Here is a 20,122-nt window from a genome sequence, read left to right on the forward strand (position 1 = left end):
CAGTTGGCAACAGGCTTTGTTGCAAGGAAAGTTATTTAGGTTAGTCAGGACCAGAGAGCTAACCAAGCTAGATGAATGAGCAAACAAACTCTGGTGTTAAAAGGCACACATTGCAGGAGAAATACCTGCACGTTGCAGGGGAAATATACTTCACAGGGTTCTAAATTCACTCATTAACCCAAGAAAGGAACTGGACATTATCACAGACAACTCAATGAAAACTTCTGCCCAATGCATAACTGTGGTCAAAAACAGCTAACAGGGTTAGTAAGGAATGGGATGGAAAGTACTACCAAAAATCATAATGATACCTTTATATAAGTCAACCTCACCCTGAATAGTGCAGTGCTGGGCACCTTATCTCACAAAGGATAGCGCAAAGCCGGAAGGGTTTCAGGGAAGAGCGATGAGAATGATCAAAGGCCTGGACAAATTCCGTATAAAGAGAATGAAAAGCTTGAGGATGTTCACCTTAGAAAGGAAACATGACAGAAGTATATCAAATAATGAATGGCATAGCAAAGGTGGATGGGATTGAAAGCTTCTATCACCCCTGTCTTATAACACAAGAACAAGGGGCCACTCGCTGAAATTAAAATGTGGGACATTCAAAAGAAAAATGTAAATACTGATTAATTTATTTAACACCCAGACAAACCACCATAGCCTGTGGAACTCACTGCCACATGACACTGCTGAGACCCAAGAGCAGGGTAAGAGTCAAGGTGGGGGGGGTGGGGGGAAGGATATGTATAAGGAGAGCAGGAACATCCCGGTGAAGATACGAGGCCCTTCCCCGCAGGCTGTGATGGGGGCCCCCACCCCCCCGTAGCCACAGACCAGCGAGACCCCCAGAGCACAAGAACGTGCAGCTCTGTCAGCCCCTTGTTTCAGGGTGAGCTCCGGCAGCTGTGGCTCCACAAGCCAACCCCAGCGCTTGACCCGGACCCGCCTTGTGGCCGGTAGTTCCCCAGGCTGCCGCTTCCCGGGGCGGGTTTGCTCTTCACCTGCTCAGAACTCCCCGGCAGCCGCCGCCCCCCCGCCCCCGCCCACGCCTGGCCCTGGCGGCGGGGGCGGGGGCGGAGGAGGAGGAGGAGTCCATTTCCCCGAGGGGGTCGGGGTGGACGGTACCAAGGGCACCCAGGGCCCTACATCGCCACCCCCTACCCCTCCAACGCCCTTTTAAAGGACACGCGCCCCGAGGCGGAAGTTCCCCTTCCTCTCCCGTTTCTCCTCTCCCGTGCCCTTCCTGCCCCAATCTCCGGCAGCCAGCCAGCCACCGGGACAAAAGCCCTCCCGGAAGTTGGGCTCCACGGCGCCGTCCTGTTCCCGACGCTCTAGCGCCGCCACGTGGTCTCTATGGCACAGCCGCAACGGCTTCCAGACAGTTCTTCCGCTTCGTCTCTTCTGTTGGCCCGTGGCGCGGCGGACTTTTCCCGTCCCGAGCTCTATGGTTTCCGGCGCTGACGCGCTACGGGGAGGTGGCAACTCTATTGTTCAGGCGGCGGCGCTCTAGCGGAAGGTCGCGCGGCTTTGCGATTCCTGAGACGCTCTATGCGGACGTGGGGAGCTCCATGGTCTCCGTAGCGGCGCTCTAGACGGTTCTCCCCGATCTCGATGGTTCCGCGCCGCCGGGCGGGGAGGGCAGAAGGGACGTTGCCCTTTTAAGCCAAGGGGCGGCGGGGGCCTCACGAGCCGCCATGGAGCCGGACACGCTGGAGTCGTGGATCAGTGAGTGGGGCTGGGGGGCAACGGGGCCTTCCGCGCGGACACCTGCGGCCCCGGCCTCCCGGGGATCCGGATCAACCCCCCCCCCCCAGCGTCCCTCCGTCGGCGCCTCCGTGTGATCCGGATCAAAACCCTCCCACTCTCTGATCGCTTCCACAGCACGTTCCAGTTCAGCTGGGCCGTAGGCCATCCACCCCTGCCAAGCCAGAGAGCCCACCTTGCCGCCTGCCCCCTCCCCCGCGCCACCTGGCCCCGACTCCCCCCCGCCACCTGGCCCCTACTCCCCCAAACGCGCCCACCCCTGCCGTGACCAGTTCCGCCCCCAACTCTGATCTGTGGGTGTCAGTGTCCCTCTCTTTTAGGCTTCAGAGTAACGGCCGTGTTAGTCTGTATTCGCAAAAAGAAAAGGAGTACTTGTGGCACCTTAGAGACTAACCCATTTATTTGAGCATATGCTCAAATAAATGGGTTAGTCTCTAAGGTGCCACAAGTACTCCTTTTCTTTTAGGCTTGTTCTCAAGTTACTGCACGCTCAGATACACAGTTTGTTATCCTGTTGATGTTAACTTGTGCTCCTCCATCTCTTTGGTGTGTGCACCTGTTGTCTCTCAATCATACATTTAGATTTTTAGATTATAAACTCTTTGGAGCAGGGTCTCTCCTTTCATATTTGTGTGTGCAGTGCCTAGTGCAGTGGGGCCTTGATGTCTGGTTGGGGCCTCTGTACTGCCACAATACAGCTCCACCTGCCACCCACACTCTGATCCAGATCCAGTCCCATCATTCATTTATGCTCTATTAATGAAGGATAATGGAGTGGACAGTATGCTTATAAAAATTGTGGATTACGCCAAATTGGGAGGGGTTCCAAGCATGTTGCAGGACAGGATTAGAATTCAAAAGGACCTTGGCAAAGTAGAGAATTTGTCTGAAACCAACAAGATGAAATTCCGTAAAGACAAGTACAAAGTACCTCAGGAAGAAAAAATCAAGTGCACAACTACAAAATAGGGAGAAACGAGGTGGTAGCACTACTGAAAAGGATCTGGGGGGCTTTAGTGGATCACAAATTGAATGAGTCAACAAGGTGATGCAGTTGTGAAAAGAGCTAATGTCATTTGGGGTGTATGAACAAGAGTGTCGTATGTAAGGCCTTGTCTACACTACGGGGGGGAGATCGATCTAAGTTACATGACTAACGTACCTGAAGTTGACATATTTAGATCTACGTACCTCAGGGTCCACACTACGCTATGTCAAAGGGAGACGCTCTCCCATCGAATCCCCTTGCGCTTCTTATTCACTAGACCCACTAAATCCACCGCCGATGCATTGATCACCACACATCACTAAGTATAGGCAAGCCCTTAGACACAGGAAGAAATTGTACTGCTGTACTCTGCACAGGTGAGGCCTCAGCTGGAGTACTGGGTCCAATTTTGGGTACCATACTTTAGGAGGGATGTGGACCAATTGGATAGCCCGGAAGGAGAGCAACAAAAATTATAAAAGGTTTTGAAAACCTGACTTATGAGGAAAGGTTAAAAAACCTGGGCATGTTTATACTAGAGAACAGAAGACTGAGGGGAGACCTGATAATAGTCTTCCAATATATTAAGGGCTGTTATAAAGCAGATGGTGACCACTTGTCCTCTATGTCCACTGAAGGTAGGACAAGAAATAATGGGGCTTAATCTGTAGCAAGGGAGATTTAGGTTCAATATGAGGAAAAACTTTCTAACTGGAAGGGTAGTTAAGCTCTGGAACAGGCTTCCAAGGGCGGTTGTGGAATCCCCACTTTGGGAAGTTTAAGAACAGGCTGGACAAACACCTGTCGGGGATGGTCTAGGTTTACTTGGGCCTGTCTCAGTGCAGGGGGCTGAAGTTGATAACTTCTCAAGGTACCTTCTAGCCCTACACCTCAGTGATTCTCTGTGAGGTGGCTCTGGTCCCCTCCCCCACCTTGACTTCACCTGCAGGTAATGTTTGCAAACTTCCTGCCATGGTATTTCACGAACTTCCATCTCAGTTCCAGTTTTGACCCCTTTGGGGGAGGCATGCGGAGGGTCTGCTCTCCCCTCAGTGTGAGCCTCTGTTAATGCAGCTTGTGAAAGGCCAGACTCATGAGTTAGTGGGTGGAGTTGATATTACACCCCACCCTTACAACCTGTGTGGCTGATGCTCACTGGGTGGGAGATTCTCTTTCTGACAGGATACTCTCTTTTCTTCTCTCTCACATCCAGACAGGGCTACGAATCCTCTCAACAAGGATCTGGACTGGGACAGCATCAATGCTTTCTGTGAGCAGCTGAATAAGGAGCTAGAAGGGTGAGTACACTCTTTCTCTTTCCTCCTGCTAACACAGTGGCTCTCAACCTTTCCAGACGATTGTACCCCTTTCAGAAGTCTGATTTGTCTTGGGTACCCACAAGTTACACCTCACTTAAAAACTACTTGCTTACAAAATCAGACCTAAAAATACAAAAGTGTCACAGCCACTATTACTGAATAATTGCTCGCTTTCTCATGTTTACCGTGTAATTATAAAATAAATCACTTGGAATATAAATGTTGTACTTACATTTCAGTGTATAGCAGATAGAGCAGTATAAACAAATCATTGTCTATATGACATTTTCGTTTGTAGTGACTTTGCTAGTGCTCTCTACAGAGCCGTCCCTTGGGTATGGTGAATGAGGGCGACTGCTCCGGGCCCTGCGCTTTGGGATTGGCCAGAGATTCGTCACTTCTGCCCTGGGCCCCGCACCACTCTAGGGAAGGCCGTGGCTCTCTATGTAGCCTGTTGTAAAACTAGACAAATATCTAGATGAGTTGATGTACCCCTGAAAGATCTCTGCGTACCCCCAGGGGTACGTGTGCCCCTGGTTGAGAACCACTGCTCTAACAGCTCCAGGTTACGCACCTAGATTCCAAATGCACAATCTTATAAGCTAAGCAGGGTCCTTCCGAGTCTGTGCTTGAATCAGGGAGAACCTCTCAGGTAAAAGTCCTTCTGCTTCAGGAAATGGCATAAAAGCCCAGTACGTGACACTCTTTCTTCTCTCTGAGGCGGTACTGTGCCTTGCTCCTCTTTGGCTGCCCCTTGGTGCCAAGGGGGTTCATTGGTGGGTTTTTAGGTGGCTGAGGAGCCCAATTGGTGCCCTGCAGATTTTCCCACAGAAGTGACAGGTGTAATTTTGGAGGAGACATAATTTTTCTTTCCTCCTTTGTCGCTTCTCTGTCTCATGAGCACGCCTGTTCTCCTCAAAGTGAGCTGTGGCTTGTGGTATGGTGTGGCACCGCTGTATTCTGTTCTGCGCCAAATCCTCCCAGTTTGTTGGATTGATGCCTCCCTTTTTAAGGTGTACTTTCAGTATATCTTTCAGGCACTTCCGCTTGCCATGGTGTTTGGGGGAGCAGAGGGGGGATGTTGCTACTTGATGAGATGTAAAACTGAGGTCCTGGTTGCTTCTGGCCCATGGCTCTTTTTGCTAGAACAGGAGTCCTGGCCAAATTCCTACAAAGATAGTTACATTCTGCCAACCTGAAAGTGCCTTTAAAGTTTCACACTGGGAGATCACTCTTCTCCCCCGCCTCCCCCCCCCCCCCCCCCCCCCCATTATGACATTGCTGTGTAGCTTTGCTTGTGCTGAATCGCAGCTGCATTAGTGGGGCAGTGAAGGATTCCTACAGAGATTTGTATAGGACTTTGAGATCCAGTTAATTAATGAAGTTGTCGTGTGCTAAAACTAGCCCCTTTGCCCCAAGCACATTCAGGGGCCCCGTAAGGACTTGGTGAATACCCAGTGGTACGAGCAAGACCTGTGTACCCTGGAGAGATGCAGGTCCAGTTCTCATTAATAATAATAATACCTAGCCCTTATATAGAGGTTTTTCATCAGTAGATCTCAAAGTGCTTTACAATGGAAACCAGTATTATTGCCCCCATTTTACAGATGGGGAAACTGAGGCACAGACTGGGGAAGTGACTTCCCCTAAGGTCACCTAGCAGGCCAGTGGCACAGCCAGGATATTAATCCAGTCTCCTGAGTCCCAGTCCAGAGCTGTATCCTTTAGGTCACGCTGTCTCCCTACAACCACTGTGCTTTTTCCTCTTCCAGTCCCCCGCTTGCCACCCGACTTTTAGCTCACAAGATCCAGTCTCCGCAGGAATGGGAAGCCATCCAGGCCTTAACGGTAAGGGAGAGGCTCTCCAGTTGGGTTAGACACATTAAAGGCCAGGGCGGGGGGGTGCCCTGTTTTGCTCTTTGGGCTGTGGGGACTCTCCCGTATTGCTCAGCTAAAGCCCTGGTGCACCCAGGCTGTCAGGGAGGGCTGGTAGAGCTCTGCGCATGGGTAAAGTGCGGGAATCTTACCCCAGAGGGAATTAGTGGGCGCGGCTTAAAAGGGCCTTAGATCAGGCCCCTCATAGACTAGTCCGAGCTAGTGCTGTGAATACCTCTGCTGTGAGCGCTCATGTTTTCCGTGTCTCTGATGGATACACACACACACACACACAAACACACACAAACGTGAGCACGGAGGTTCACTGTCTGTCTCTCTGTGGTGGGGGAGGGAGCCCGGAGGACATTCCCACCAGCTGTTTCTCCCCTCCCGTGGTCTGCTGTGTGTTTCAGGCAACCATGTCTGCCTCTGCACCCACCCTTTGTGGGGACAGATTGTTCCCCTCAGTCAGAAGGCTGGCACCTGTGATATGAAATGGAAGGGAGCAACAGAGGCACCCAGGGGGTCCCTCCCCGGTGACCCTGACCCCACGAGCCAGGATGTGGGGCCTGTTTTCCCTTTCCCTCGTTCTGCGGGGTCAGTCCTGCCAAGGGGAGCTGGCTCCTCCACCTGCTGACTGGGACTCGGCCTCTGCTCTCTCAGGTGCTGGAGACCTGCATGAAGAACTGCGGCAAGCGCTTCCACGACGAGGTGGGCAAGTTCCGCTTCCTCAACGAGCTCATCAAGGTGGTGTCACCCAAGGTGGGTGCCAGCACCCATTGGCAGGGCTGGGTGTCAGGCTGGGAGGAGCCAGCGCAGGACATAGAGAGAGGTGGAGCTGGGGTAGGGATTTCCCAACTCCCCCATCCCCAACCTGTGCAGATCTACGTTCTCTGTGTGCTCCCAAAGGAGGCCATTGCTGGGAGTGAATGTATTGGTGGAGGGGGACTCAGTTTACCTCCCTCTGTGATCCATTGGGACATAGCAAGACAGCTTCTTGTTGGCCACTATAAACTCTCCTCTGCAGAGGAATCTCCCCGTATGCACCTTCCCCCTGCCGGGCAGATGGGACTTAAACTGGCCCTTCATCTCACTGTGTCTGAGGGCTGCCCCACACTGGCTGGTACTGACTGGGATCTCATATAAACTCTGGCCCTCAGGGCCTAACCCACCCTCCCACCCCCCTGTGCTGGAGGCCAGCCACAGTAAGGGGCATGTTGCAAGGGCCGTTATTCACTTCCTCCTTCCCTTCCATTGTCCGTTGGGAGCCATCTCACTTCTCCCTGAGAGTTTGGCCGTGTGTGGATCAGCTCTGCCCACCTCTCCCCTCAGTACCTAGGCAGCCGGACTCCTGAGAAAGTGAAGTTGAAAATCCTGGAGCTTATGTACAGCTGGACACTGGGGCTGCCTCAGGAAGTGAAGATCACAGAGGCCTATCAGATGCTGAAGAAACAAGGTGAGAGCCAGGTATCTCCTTTGGGGCAAGGGCCTTCCTCTGCTGTGGCAGAAGCTGGGTCCAGGCTGGATTCTAGCCTTCTCCGTGCTCGGGCCTGGTCTAGCTGCTGTATGGGCTGTGCAGTTCAGAGGCCGGAGGGAGCAATCCCAACAAGAGGGGAAGAGTCACTGGTGGTCTGACCTGTGTGTGGGGTGAAGGGGGATGTGACATCTTTCTTCCTCACCAGCCTTCAGCAGATATGGCTTCATAAGAGGTAGGGCCATAGGAATAATAGGGTTATGGCAGACCAGGACATGTGATGCATGGAATGACTGGGATGATTTCCTGCTAGTGGGGACTTGGAGATGCTGCAGACAATGCACAGCTGGAGCAGGGGGTGGGTGGAGCATGCCCCCCACCCCTAAACCTGACTCAGAGCTGGATTGGCCCAGCCAGAGTGAAAGAAGATGTCCATTGTGTGAGACCTAGAGCAGGGCTTCCTGGAGAATGGGTAGCAGAAGAGCCATCTGGTAACTCCAGCACTGCCCCAGTAAGGTGAGGGCTGGGCCTGCTGATGTCTCTGCTCCTCTCCCCTGCAGGAATCGTGAAGTGCGACCCGAAGCTGCCGGACGAGGCTCCGTTGCCCCTGCCTCCCCCCCGGCCCAAGAACATCATCTTTGATGACGAGGAGAAGTCCAAGGTGAGGGCTCTGTGGGAGGAGGAGCAGAAGGCCTGGCTTTCCTGCATCTGTGCATCTTTCCTGCATCTCCACCCGTGGGGCAGGCTGGCGCAGCAACAAGACCAGGAGCTCGTTCTCCTGCTGTGTGCTGTGCTCAGGAAGGGAACAGGCTTAGGGCGTGATCCAAAAGAAACCAGTAGAGAGATTCCCACGGATGTCAGTGGGCTCTGAATTGGGCCCTTAGAAAGAGAGAGACTTGCTGTTTGACCTATTGAACTTGATGCCATTGGATACTGAGTAGGGCAATAGCAAGGGGACTAGTATGACCTAGCATTGACACTCGTATGAATGAATAGCAGCCACCCTAATATTACCGGGGAGATGGCTCCTCTTGCCACGTGGCATAAACTGATTGCAGCTCAGAGCGCAGACACTCTTCCTCTCCCTCCCCCCAGGACACTTCTGGCCCAATTGTTTAACCCCTCCTTGAACCATCCAGCATTGGCTTCCTCACAGCTGGGATACCAGACAGATAAGCCACCGCTCTCTTCCGCTCTGGCAGTGCCAATGCTCTTAAAACGGGGAGAGCTGGAAACAGGCTCCTCTGGCAGCAACTCCATAGTCAAGGCGGTCCTGCCATTTCCAGTGGCAGCCAGGCCGGGATCCCAGCTCTTCACTGTGCAGCGTCCTGCACGGAAGACTTGGTGGGAGGGTCCAGTGTTGATCAGACAAAGTGTTTGTAGAGAAGTGTCTGGAAAAGTGGCCTTCTCCCTTTTCCTGAAAGTCACCTCTTGTTGGAACAACTACTTGGTGATGACTCCAAAGTGTGGGTGTGAGGGTGAGTGGATGGGTGTGCAAGGAGCTTTCAGAGTCCCTATGGGAAGGGCACTGGGTCGGAAGCTAACAGAGAGAGCTTTACTCCCAGAGGGTTATTCATTGGCATTGACGAAAGCAATGCTTTAACGAGTCTGGGGCATGGCTAAACACACGAGTTGTGGTACTTTGCCGATACTGGTAGAGTTAAAGCTGAACCACAAACACACACATGCTCTCGCTCACTCTCGCTCCCACTCCCCCCCTTGGCGTGGATGTAGTTATACCAGTGTAACTGTGCTGTGTGCTGACCTGTATGGCTAGTCTCGTATGGGATGGGGAGTAAGGTAGGCCACTGTAAGAGCCTTTAACATGGTATAAATGCCACTCTAGGGGGTTGTGCTGCCATTCCTGGTACTAGGGAAAACACTCCCCCAGCCAGCATAGCTGTACTAGGACCAAAACTGTGTGTAGACTGGGCCTGGGGGAAAATCCCTTCTGTCAGGTGTCACTTTTCTCTGTTAATCGGGTTTCACTTTCTCTGTGCTGGGGAAGTCGTTCTCCAGTTCCCCATACCATCTGCCGGGACAGACAAGACTGGAATTTCTAATGTAATAAAACAAGCCGGGAAAAAAATGTGTTTGTGTGGCGTGTTGGGTGATCTTTGAGGTTCTTTGGTATGTACCAGAAAAAAGCACACAAACAAAGGCACAAGCCCAGTTATGTTTCCCTTTGCTGCTCGCCTTTGAGATCATTTGTGGCCCTTTAACTGGACTCTCAAACGTTCGGGGTCTTCCCTGTGCTGAGGGCCTGGGAGTTCCATTTACCAGCGATCCCCCAGCCTTAGTTCTGGGTTAACAGAACAGTCTGTCTGGGAACCATCTGCTTTTGAGTGACCCCTGCTGCCAGCGACCCAGGCTTGGAATTGCCTTCTCTGCCCCAGTCCACATGCCTTCCTCTCTCTCTTGCAGATGCTGGCTCGCCTGCTGAAAAGCTCCCATTCTGAGGACCTCCGGGCTGCCAACAAGCTCATCAAGGAAATGGTTCAGGAGGTGAATTTCCTCGTACAGGCTCTCACCAGGGAAGGGGCTCTGACGATTTATCCTCCGCCCACCCCCCAGGGAGCAGAAGCCTGGCACAGGATGCAAAGAGGTCCTGGGATGGGGTGGAGGATATGGCCAGTGTGCTTGCATCCCCATATTGACCTGACAAGCAAGGGGTCCCAATTCCCATGACATCGGGGGGGGGGGGGGGGCGCCAATGGGGGGGGTGAGGAGAGAGATCCCTGGTATTTGGAAGTAAATTCTGCTCTTCCCAATCAGGTGGAGGTGGAGGGGAGCATGGGACATGGGCACAGAGGGCGTTCCTGGAGCACATACCCTGCTCTGGCGCCTTCTGCTGGTGCAGTCCCAGCCCCTATGCCATGCAGTGAGTGCTGGATAGTCACCAGTGTAAACTGAATCTCTCCACCCAAGCTGAAACCATTCCAGGAGGAGCCCCTCCCACCCCTGCTCTCTCCACATGTTGTTCGAAGGGGGAAGCCGCTCTGTGCCCGCTATCGTAGCCGTCCCAGTCCCAACCTGTGGGGAGGGAGGGCGTCAGACCCCCCTCACCCATCTGCTCCTCCCGCTCCAGGACCAGAAGCGAATGGAGAAGATCTCCAAGCGTACGAATGCCATCGAGGAGGTGAACAACAACGTGAAGCTGCTGACAGAGATGGTAACCAGCTACAGCAAGGGGGAGACGACAGAGAGCAGCGAGGACCTCATGAAGGTGAGGGCGGGGGCTGCCCTAGAGTCTCTTCCCTCTGTGTCTCACACCAGGGTGAGGTAGAGGGGCTCTAGGGTGAAGTGGGTTTTTACTCTGCAGCTCCTGCCATCTCCCTGTCCCCGTCCCCTCCCGAGCGCTTCCCTGCCGCCCACCTCCGCCCCCTTTCTCTCCCCCAGGAGTTGTACCAGCGCTGCGAGCGCATGAGGCCCATGCTCTTCCGGCTCGCCAGCGACACAGAGGACAACGACGAGGCGCTAGGTAAGCTGAGCCACCCACCAGCGCAGCACGGCCTCCCTCGCTTACCCTTCCGCCGGGCCCCAGTGAACCTCCCCTTCAGCTGTGGCCGACATTGCATTGCTAGGCAGCCTGCACCCCGTCCCCACCCTTTCCGCTGTGCCACCCCCCTGGGATGAGGGGGGCTGATCTGCAAGCGCGTGCTGGGGGAAGCCTAGCTGTGCGTGGTGCGTTGCCACACAGTGAATCAGGGGAACCTACGTTCACCCCTTAAGAACATGCCATTGAAAGTGCAATGGTGGAGGGGTGTGTGGCAGATTGGAGGATAACCTGGGCAATGAGCAATTGCTCTGGGTCACGGGGCTGCGATAACAAAGATTTCTTTGCCAAAGCAAAGAGTCAGTTCCCTGGCTCTCCTCTGCCCCAATCTGTAGAGGGACAGGGCATGTGGCTGGGCTGCCACTTGACACCCCACCTCCTCTTCTGCCTTCAAATCCCCCTCCCCTTCTATTGCAGCGGAAATCCTGCAGGCCAATGACAACCTGACCCAGGTGATCAACCTGTACAAACAGCTTGTGAGAGGAGAGGAGATCAATGGAGAGACTGTGGCCGGCCCCCTCCAAGGTGAGGAGCCCTCAAGGAGGGAGGGGAGTTAAGGGCGATATCCAGCCAGGGGAGGTGGCAGTCATGCGGCCCCAGAGGAGGTGGAAGGGTGCAATCGGGGGCCTGGAGCAGGGTAACTGGGAAGCTGGGATGAGGAAGACACTTGATGAGCCAGATGACATGCAGGAAGTGCTTTGGGAGGGGGAGATCAGAGACCGTGGGTGAGGCTGAAGCCAGAACGGGGAGCGGAGAGGGGTGCGGGGGTAAGAAGGCGGATTGGTGACCAAGCCAGCTCCCAGCAGAGTGAGAAGATTCGGGGGTGGGGGGGTGGGAGGACTTCTCTCTTACAGCTGCTCAGTGGTCAAAGCCTCTGTGTCCTCCCTACAGGCAGCACCTCAGCACTCCTGGACCTGTCAGGACTGGACATGCCAGCTCCGGGCCCCTCCTACCCAGCCTTACCTACCCTGTCGGGTGGCTCCATGCTCCCTGTGCCTGACCCAGCCAGCTCCGTCTCCTTGCTGGATGACGAGCTCATGTCTCTCGGTGAGGAGGGAGAAAACGCTCAGCTGTTACTGGGTGGTTTGGAGACGAGCAGCGCCTCGAGGAGGGAGAGCTGCTGGTGCAAAAGGCTGAGAGTGTTTTGGGGGGGCAGGGGGTATGTCTGCACTGCAGCTGGCAGCGAGCCGCCCCACCTGGGCGGGGCAGTCAGACTCGCGCTAGCGGGGCTCGAGCTAACTGCAAATAGCAGTGGGGATGTTGTGGCTCCAGCAGAGACTCAGGCTGGCGCCCCGAGCTCAGACCCAGGGATCACGTGGGCGTGAGAGCCTGATCGGCAACATCCACACCGCTACTGTTAGCGCCCGAGCTCGGCCCCGCGAGCGCGAGTCTGTCTACCCAGCCTGGGAGTGTAGACCTGTCCTGGCAGGCTGAGAGGTTACTGCTCTGCACTGCCCCCGTTCGCTTCTGAGTCTTCATGCCTTGCAAGCACCTGGGGCCTTCACAAGCAGCTCTTGTTTCCTAGAGTGAAATAAACCTCTAGAGCACAAACACCAACGTAGCACAGGAGCTAATGGTTACGAACCCAGAGGGGTGGGGATCTCTGCCCCAGGGCCCCGCACTCTGTCGCTGGGGCTGCTGACGTTGTCCCGGGGAGCTGCCTTGTCCTGATATGTTGCCAACAGACACTGCAGGCTGCTGAAGCAGAGTAGATCCCAGGGAATGCCGCTCCCAAGGAGGCTGCTATGGGACATAGGCTCCTAAATCACTTAGGGGCTTTGAAGATGTTCCTTTAGTGATTGTCCTCCGTCTGCCTTGGCGGGTAGGATCGTTAAGTGACGTTAGCACTCTCCTTTTGAGGGGCCACCTTGTGCCATTGGCTCTCTTGGGTCCCTGCCGGTCCCCTCTGTGCTGAAGGCCGACTGAGTAGCCTGGAACCAGAGAAAGAAGGTGATAGAGAGTGGGGAGTGACCAGACCTGATAGGGCTGGAAACTAGGGGCACTTTGCTTTCTTCCTGGCCCTCCATCTGTGCATGTCTTCTCCACCCCACACAGCTCTGATTGTCAGCTGCCCACCTCTCAGGCTGTTAGCCCCCGCTTCAGTTACCCACGGACTCTTTTCTCACATTGGCTCTTTCCTTCTCACAGGGCTGAATGACCCGTCCCCCCAGGCTGTGGACAGCAGCGGCTGGAACAGTTTCCAGGTAATGGCCTTAGAGCAGAGGGGCAGTAGTTAGTGAGAAAGGGAGGAGGAGACCGTCAAGATGAGGCATTATGGTTACATGGGGCGCTGATGTATACGCACTGGGAATGGTGGGGTAGAGGGGATGGTGCTGCATATGTGATGGGGACGGAAGGAATGTGTGCGGGGTGTGACAGGGACGGCGGCGTGTGGGGCACGGGGGTGTGGCTTGTGTGACACGGACAGCAGTGTGCGTGGGCCAGAGTGGGGAGCCCCGTGTGTGACAGGGATGGAAGTATATGGGGCACTGGGGTGTGGCATGTGTGACAGGGATGGTGGCGTGTGGGGCAGAGAGGGGAGCGGCATGGGTGAAGTGGACAGTGGTGTGGGGCAGAGGGGGGAGCAGTGTGTATGTGTGTGTGACCTGGACAGCGGTGCATGGGGCAGAAGGGGGTGTGGCATGCGTGAGGTGGATGGCGGTGTGTGGGGCAGGGGGGGAGCGGCATGTGTGTGAGATGGGGATGGCGGTGTGTGGGGCACAGGAAGTGTGGCATGTGTGAATTGGATGGTGGTGTGTGGTGCACAAGGGGGGTGTGGCGTATGTGACAGGGATGATGGCGTGTGTGGCAAAAGGGGTGTGCAGCGTGTGTGACGGGGACAGCAGCGTGTGGAGCATGGGGGTGCGGCGTGTGTGACGCGGATGGCAGCATGTATGATGTGGACGGCGGCGTGTGGGGCACGGGGTGTGGCATGTGTGACGTGGATGGCAGTGTGTGGGGCAGAGGGAGTGCGGTGTATGGGGCACCAGGGAGCGGCGTGTGTGACGGGGACGGCGGCATGTGGGGCATGGGGGTGTGACGTGTGTGACGGGGACGGTGGTGTGCGTGGGGCAGAGTGGGGAGCCCCATGTGTGACGGGGTTGGAAGTATATGGGGCACTGGGGTGTGGCATGTGTGATGTGGATGGCGGTGTGTGGGGCACAGGTGTGGCGTATGTGATCAGGATGGCAGTGTGTTGGCAGAGGGGGGTGCGGCATGTGTGATGGGGACAGCGGCGTGTGGAGTAGAGGGGGGAGCGGCATGTGTGACACAGATGGCGGTGTGTGGGGCAAGGGGGGAGCGGCATGTGTGATGTGGACAGTGGTGTGGGGGGGCGGCATGTGTGAAGGTGATGGCAGCGTGTGGGGCACAGAGAATGCAGCCTGTGTGACACGGATGGCGGTGTGTGGGGCAGAGGGGGTGAAGCATGTGTGACGCAGACGGTGGTGTGTGATGGGGATGGCGGCGTGTGGGGCACAGGAAGTGTGGCATGTGTGACACAGGATGCAGCATGTGTGAATTGGATGGTGGTGTGTGGTGCACAAGGGGGGTGTGGCGTATGTGACAAGGATGGTGGCGTGTGTGGCAAAAGGGGGGGGCGGCGTGTGTGTGACGCGGACGGCGGCGTGTGGGCCACGGGGGGGGCAGCGTGTGTGTGACGCGGACGGTGGCGTGTGGGCCACGGGGGGGGGGGGGGGGCGGTGGCGTGGGGGCCACAGGGGGGCGGCGTGTGGGGCAGAGGGCCTGTGTAGGGATCAGAGGCCCAGAGTGCTGGGGAGCAGTGTTGTACAAATCCCAGGTACAGGCTGGCTGTTGAGCCAGGCGTATCCCTTGCTGTAGTGCCCTCTGGCTCTCATTGCAGGATAGCAGTGAGCCCAGCCTGCCCTCCATCCCAGCTGCTCCCGCACGTAGAGCAGAGGCAGGAACATCCGCCCCGGGCCCTTCCCCTGTCACCAGTGGCCTGGATGACCTGGACCTGCTGGGGAAGACTCTGTTACAACAGTCCCTGCCTCCAGAGTCGCAGCAAGTCCGATGGTAAGAGCCAGGGCCAGGGTCGGGGGTGAGGAACGGACGGGATCAGCCGGCCTTTCCTTTGCCCTCTTCCAAGCACTATGCGCTTGTTCCGATGGCCTGCTCCCTTATCTCTTCCACCGCCAGGGAGAAGCAGCCGCCCCCCCGGCTCACATTACGGGACCTCCAGAACAAGACCAGCTCTGGTACCTCAGTGGCTGCCACCAGCGGCACCCCCACCCTGCTCCGGAGCGTCTCCTCAAGCCCTGCAGCCCCCCTACCCCCTCCCTTGGAGCAGCCTGCCCCTGCCACGCTTCCGAGAACCACCCCCACGCCGGCCGGAGCTATGCCTCCCCCGCTGGGGCTCCCCACTCCCACATCCCCCCAGGAGATCTCGCTGGCGAACATCACAGTGCCTCTGGAGTCCATCAAACCGAGTGAGTGAGCGGGAGGGGACTGCTGCCTGAGGGCAGCAGGGTTATAAGGAATCCTCCCCTGACTGGGTGTAGGAGAGGGCCCAGGGGGTTGGGTGTCCCGTTTGGGGGTTTCCATTAATCCCACATCTGTGTAGCATAATAGGCTCCGCCCAGTGCCCATCTCTCTGCTCCTACTGATGCTGTTCCCTGGCCTCCCCTCCCTGCAGGCAGCATCCTCCCAGTGACGGTCTACGACCAGCACGGCTTCCGGGTCCTCTTCCACTTTGCCCGAGACTCTCTGCCCGAGCGGCCTGACATGCTGGTGGTGGTGATCTCCATGCTCAGCACGGCCCCACTGCCCATCCGCAACATCGTCTTTCAGTCTGCTGTCCCCAAGGTAGCGTCCCCAGGACAGGGGGAGGAGAAGGCTGGATCCCCTTGGGGGGTGGGGTCGGGAAGTTCTTACTGCTCCTGACCCAATCTTGGGAGCCTGCAAAGGCTGTGTTTCTGCTGCCCCGCCCCGCCCCGCCCCTCCCACAGCAATGGGAATGGTCCACACACTGCTCGTAGTCAGTGAACCAGCCCATCTCTCTCAGGAAGGAGTCTGGACAGGTCACTAACCAAGTGATCTCGGTGCTTGGCTGCTCCGGGGTGGGTGGGTACAAACCCCAGCTCCTCAGTCTGTTTCTGCACACTGTAATGAAGGCAGATTTGGGGTGGGGAGGGCTCCAAGCTAGGGGCTGAGTTCATTCCTTCTCCTCTCCCCACCCCACGGCTAATAGCTGTGTTCCTCCGCACCCGGTGGATGGAAATCTCTGGTCCAGGGGCCAAGCATGATCCAGTGAAGAGGGCCAGGAGATCCGGACTCTAGTCCCAGCTCTGCCGCTGACCTGTTGGGTGACCTTGGCAAGTCACTTCCCCTCAGCATCTCTCTCTGTAAAGCAGGGCGACGATGTGTCGCGTCCTCTGGGAAGCGCTTTGAGATCAGTGGGCAGGGAGGGCTGTGGGGCAGCTAGGTTACCAGTGAGGGCTGGGAGTGACTGAGTGCCCTCTGGGGAGTTTCTGGCTCGGGTGGGGGTGCCTGCCCTCATGGGGCAGTGTCTACACTCGGGTTTAGACTGCTGGGCCCTATCGCCCTCCTCTGGAGGTATCGGATGGTGACACCCCCGGCCTCTCACTACAGGTGATGAAGGTCAAGCTGCAGCCGCCCTCGGGGACAGAGCTCCCAGCATTTAACCCCATCGTCCACCCGACTGCCATCACCCAAGTCCTGCTGCTCGCCAACCCGCAGAAGGTAAGGGTACCTCGCCTGCTGCACACAGCCCCCTGGGGCGAGCGTCTCCCTGTGCCGGGTAGGGCTGACGCCTCTTTCCCTGACCTGCAGCTCCCTCTCTCATTCCCATGCTCACGCCAGCTCTCCCGAGCCCCTTGTGCCCTCCTGTGTGTGGGTCTCTCAAGCCACACCCCGCAGCCCCACCTCCTGACCGCGTTTCCCTTCTCTTCCCAGGAGAAAGTGAGACTACGATACAAGCTGACTTTCACCATGGGGGAGCAAACCTACAATGAAATGGGGGACGTGGACCAGTTCCCCCCTCCAGAGTCCTGGGGCAGCCTCTAGGGCCACGGCTAGGGTGCTTTTCCCGAATCCCAAGGACTCCGCATGCCTGCAGGACTGGAGTCCCCTGGGGCTGGCGCGTTGACTCTGGAACTAGCCACTGGGGACCAGGGCAGCAGCAGTGTGCGTGAAGGCCGGCGGATGAGAGCAGAGCCAAGAGGAGGAGGGTGTCGGCTCAGTACAGGGTGGGGGTGGGGGATGGAGCAAGAAGCTGCTCTGATCATCTTCCTTGCTCTTGTAATCCAGCCTTCCATCTTGCTCCTCTTCTAACCCCGCTTCCCCTTCAGCAGCAGGCGTAGCGATCAGCTGAGAGTAACACTAACGAACCCTGGCCTGGAGGCAGAATCCAGAGATCCTCCTTCCTCTTCTCATATAGGGCCTTTGCTGCTCCCCACCCTGGAGCTGCTTCAGATTCTCCAACCAGTCCCTACTCCTAGCAAACTCTGCTCTGGTACCTCTGTGGGTAACTCTTTGGGGGCTCCCCATTTGCCGCCGGGCCCCAAGTTGTCTCTCCCCACCCCGTCATGATTCCCTACCCACGATGGGATCACCCCGAGAACCCATGTGGAGCAGGCTGAGCGGGCTGGGCGAGGGGCCCTGACCACCCTTCACTGCAGAGCAGGCATCCGTCCCTGCTGGGGGCAGGTTTCCCAGAGTCCTTGGCTCCCGCCCAGGGGCAGAGCTGTGCTGGGGAGGCTGGCTGCTCTGTGACATGGAGGCTGTGTAATGCCGGCAGGGAGTTCTTCAGTTCCATGGCACCTGGGCTGCATCCTGGCTCCCAGCCGCTGACTCGAGCAGGGGAAGGGGGTTCTGAACTGGTCGTGCCCCGTCAGACCCTGTCCCACTGCAGCGAGTGGTCAGGGGCATGATGGGGCGGGTGGGGGCAATATGCCATATGCAAGAAAGACTAGCAAGAAAGCAGCGTGGCCTTTTTGGGCAGCGGTGAGGAAAAGGAGCAGGTATTAAGCATGTCTCCACCCCTGCGCTTGGGCCAGGCTGTTCTAACCCGCAGGCTCCCCTCCCCACCTGTTGCAGGAGCCTGGGGTGAGAAGCAGCTAAAGGCCCTTCTTCCACCTCGCCATGTGAACTCCTTGGGTTGAGGGTTTTATTTCCTTCCTCTTGTGAGGATGGGCCAGCAGGGGAGTCCCCCCGCAACCCGCTTCTTACCTGGGAGAGTGCAGGCAGTTGTCTGAGGAATGCAAAGGGGGACCCTGCTTCCCTGCTGGTAGAGCCCCACTTGTTGGTACGGGAGAAAGGGAAGGGGGCATTTCTCGGCACTGTTCCCAGAGGGGCTGACTCAGTGCAGGTTAGTGATGAGGGAGCACAGCTTCCAGTGGGCTCTTTGGAGGGAGATGGGAAACTCCTGATCTGTCTGACTGACATAAGGGGCAGGTCTGTCTCCGTGCATCAGGGATTCCAGCAGTTCAATCACTGTGACACAAAACTGGTATCTGCTGGACCATGATGCTGGTACGGAGGGAAGCGGATGGATTAATAGTTGAGCTGCAAGCAGCGTCCTTGCCCACCACACCCTCACCTTGCTGATCAGCTTGCAGGCTGCACTAACCCCTCTTCCCCTGCCCACCCCCAGGCAGGTTTCAGGCCCTATGCTGGGAGGACTCTGTCTATTTCCAACTGACCTGCATGTCATAGGTAAAACCTCTCCCTGGAGATGCTTTGGAAAGAGGGCTCCGGCATAGGGACCTTGCCCAGGAGTGAGGGCTGGATCCAAATGTCAGAGGCCAACCAGTGGGGCTGTGCTCCTGCCTTGGGGGAACCAGAATTGCTTGGGGGGTGGAGCATGGAGTGGGAGGGAAGGCCTCTGTGAGGTGGGGCTCTGCTGTGTCTTATTTTCTTTTCTGGTCTCTTTCAGGGGTTTTGTATGGATTTTCTTTGCAGATCTTGTTGGTTCTCGAACAGACTTGTATATATATTTTTTCGGTGCAAATTCTGTACATGGAAAAGGATTTAAAAAAACCGCCCGGCGCGAAATCTGCTGTATTTATGGGAAATAAAGAGTGTTCTTTCCTGATGTCTGTGTTTCCTGAGCCAGGCTTGGGCAGAGCGTCCCCTGCTGTCACCAGCGAGTCTCACACCTGTAAGCCATGGGGACTCCGCCCCCTGCACTGTCAGTGTCCCTACGCCCTCCCAGCTGAGGTGAGTGCCCCCTGTTGGTGCCAGGGAGACTTTTCCATCCCTAATGTGGGGATTCTTCTCAGTGCAGCCGGACCTGAGGAGAACACTGTGCTAACGCGCTGGAAGTGTCCCCGTTCCCTCTGCCCAGGTCAGCACACTACAGCCTAGACAAATACAGCCTGGATCCCCAGTAACGGGGAGGCAGGGGCGGGATGGTGCCCTCCACCCGCTTTGAGCTCTGTCTACGACAGCCAAACCTGCGGTCAAACCCAAACCTGGCCTTGACGCTCAGTTAGCCTAGCCATGAAACTCAGGAGCCTCCCTGGACCTCCTTCACTGAACTGCCCTGCGGGAACCAAGTTCCACTGCAAGTGAGAGCAGCGAATCCTCTTGCTGCCTAGCAGGGGCTGCTCTGGATTTCATGGTCTTGGCTCACTGGACTGGGAGCTGTTTTGGGCTGGAATGCCCCTCCCCGTTCTCTCAATTCCTTTTTCTGTGCAAGGCTGATGTCAGGAAGTGCTGCCTGCCACCCCTGCTGCTCCCAGGCTGAAGGAGGATGGCGGGAGGGGACTGTGCGGGGCTGAGCCTTCTCACCCTGGAGGGGATTGCTAGGAACTCCTGGGGCCCCTGACTGAACAGTCTTGGTCCAAGTCCAAGTGCTGTTTGCAGCCAAGCGGCTCGGCTGGCTGGTAGTAACTGTCCCCACTTCCTCTTCCCCTGGGGTTTTCTGTGGGAGCCTCTGCAGCGGCTGCTGCAGCACGTTGTGTCACAGGCTGCTCTGCGAGGCCCCGCTGGCCTCCCAGGGGGCCGGGGACGATGGTTGGTTTTGGGAAGTAGCAGTAACGGTCGGCTGCAACGTGAGGGAGGGGTTTTCCCATCCCAATCCCTGCTGTAGCCCTGTGTCTCTGAGATAGCGGGGTTGGCCCGAGGGCTGTGTCTCTGCTGCTAACTCCCGCCACTAA

The 20,122-nt window shown here is 56.6% G+C and overlaps 2 protein-coding genes across 3 annotated transcripts in view; one reads left to right on the plus strand and one right to left on the minus strand.

The window, feature by feature from the left end:
• LOC125628254 (uncharacterized) overlaps positions 1–1,405 on the minus strand; it is a 15,680-nt gene extending 14,275 nt beyond the window's left edge. The window contains exons 1-2 of one of the 2 annotated variants that reach the window (XM_048833187.2): positions 1,008–1,405; positions 333–471 (exon numbers count right to left, since the gene is read on the minus strand). The gene's annotated coding sequence lies outside the window, so the exon portion shown is untranslated. Of the gene's footprint in view, positions 1–332 lie in introns of both variants that reach the window. The other variant, XM_048833180.2, reaches the window with a different exon arrangement.
• Positions 1,406–1,586: 181 nt separating this feature from the next.
• On the plus strand, positions 1,587–19,056 carry GGA1 (golgi associated, gamma adaptin ear containing, ARF binding protein 1). The gene is made up of 17 exons (XM_048833146.2): positions 1,587–1,731; positions 3,972–4,056; positions 5,850–5,925; positions 6,616–6,714; positions 7,285–7,408; positions 7,987–8,087; positions 9,851–9,931; positions 10,515–10,652; positions 10,826–10,907; positions 11,400–11,507; positions 11,874–12,029; positions 13,131–13,186; positions 14,845–15,017; positions 15,141–15,430; positions 15,637–15,806; positions 16,593–16,703; positions 16,917–19,056. Exons 1-17 carry the CDS (start codon positions 1,701–1,703, stop codon positions 17,025–17,027), a joined length of 1,992 nt encoding a protein of 663 aa, XP_048689103.1. The 5' UTR covers positions 1,587–1,700; the 3' UTR covers positions 17,028–19,056.
• Positions 19,057–20,122: the final 1,066 nt, after the last annotated feature.

This window comes from Caretta caretta, chromosome 1 (genome assembly GCF_965140235.1).
Source record: "Caretta caretta isolate rCarCar2 chromosome 1, rCarCar1.hap1, whole genome shotgun sequence".
Classification (NCBI taxonomy): Eukaryota; Metazoa; Chordata; order Testudines; family Cheloniidae; genus Caretta; species Caretta caretta.

Coding starts and splice junctions, on each gene's coding strand:
- GGA1 (XM_048833146.2), top strand. CDS start 1,701: ATGGAGCCGGACACGCTGGAGTCGTGGATCA. Junction 15,018..15,140: donor GAGTCGCAGCAAGTCCGATG/GTAAGAGCCAGG, acceptor TTCCACCGCCAG/GGAGAAGCAGCCGCCCCCCC. Junction 15,431..15,636: donor TCTGGAGTCCATCAAACCGA/GTGAGTGAGCGG, acceptor CCCTCCCTGCAG/GCAGCATCCTCCCAGTGACG.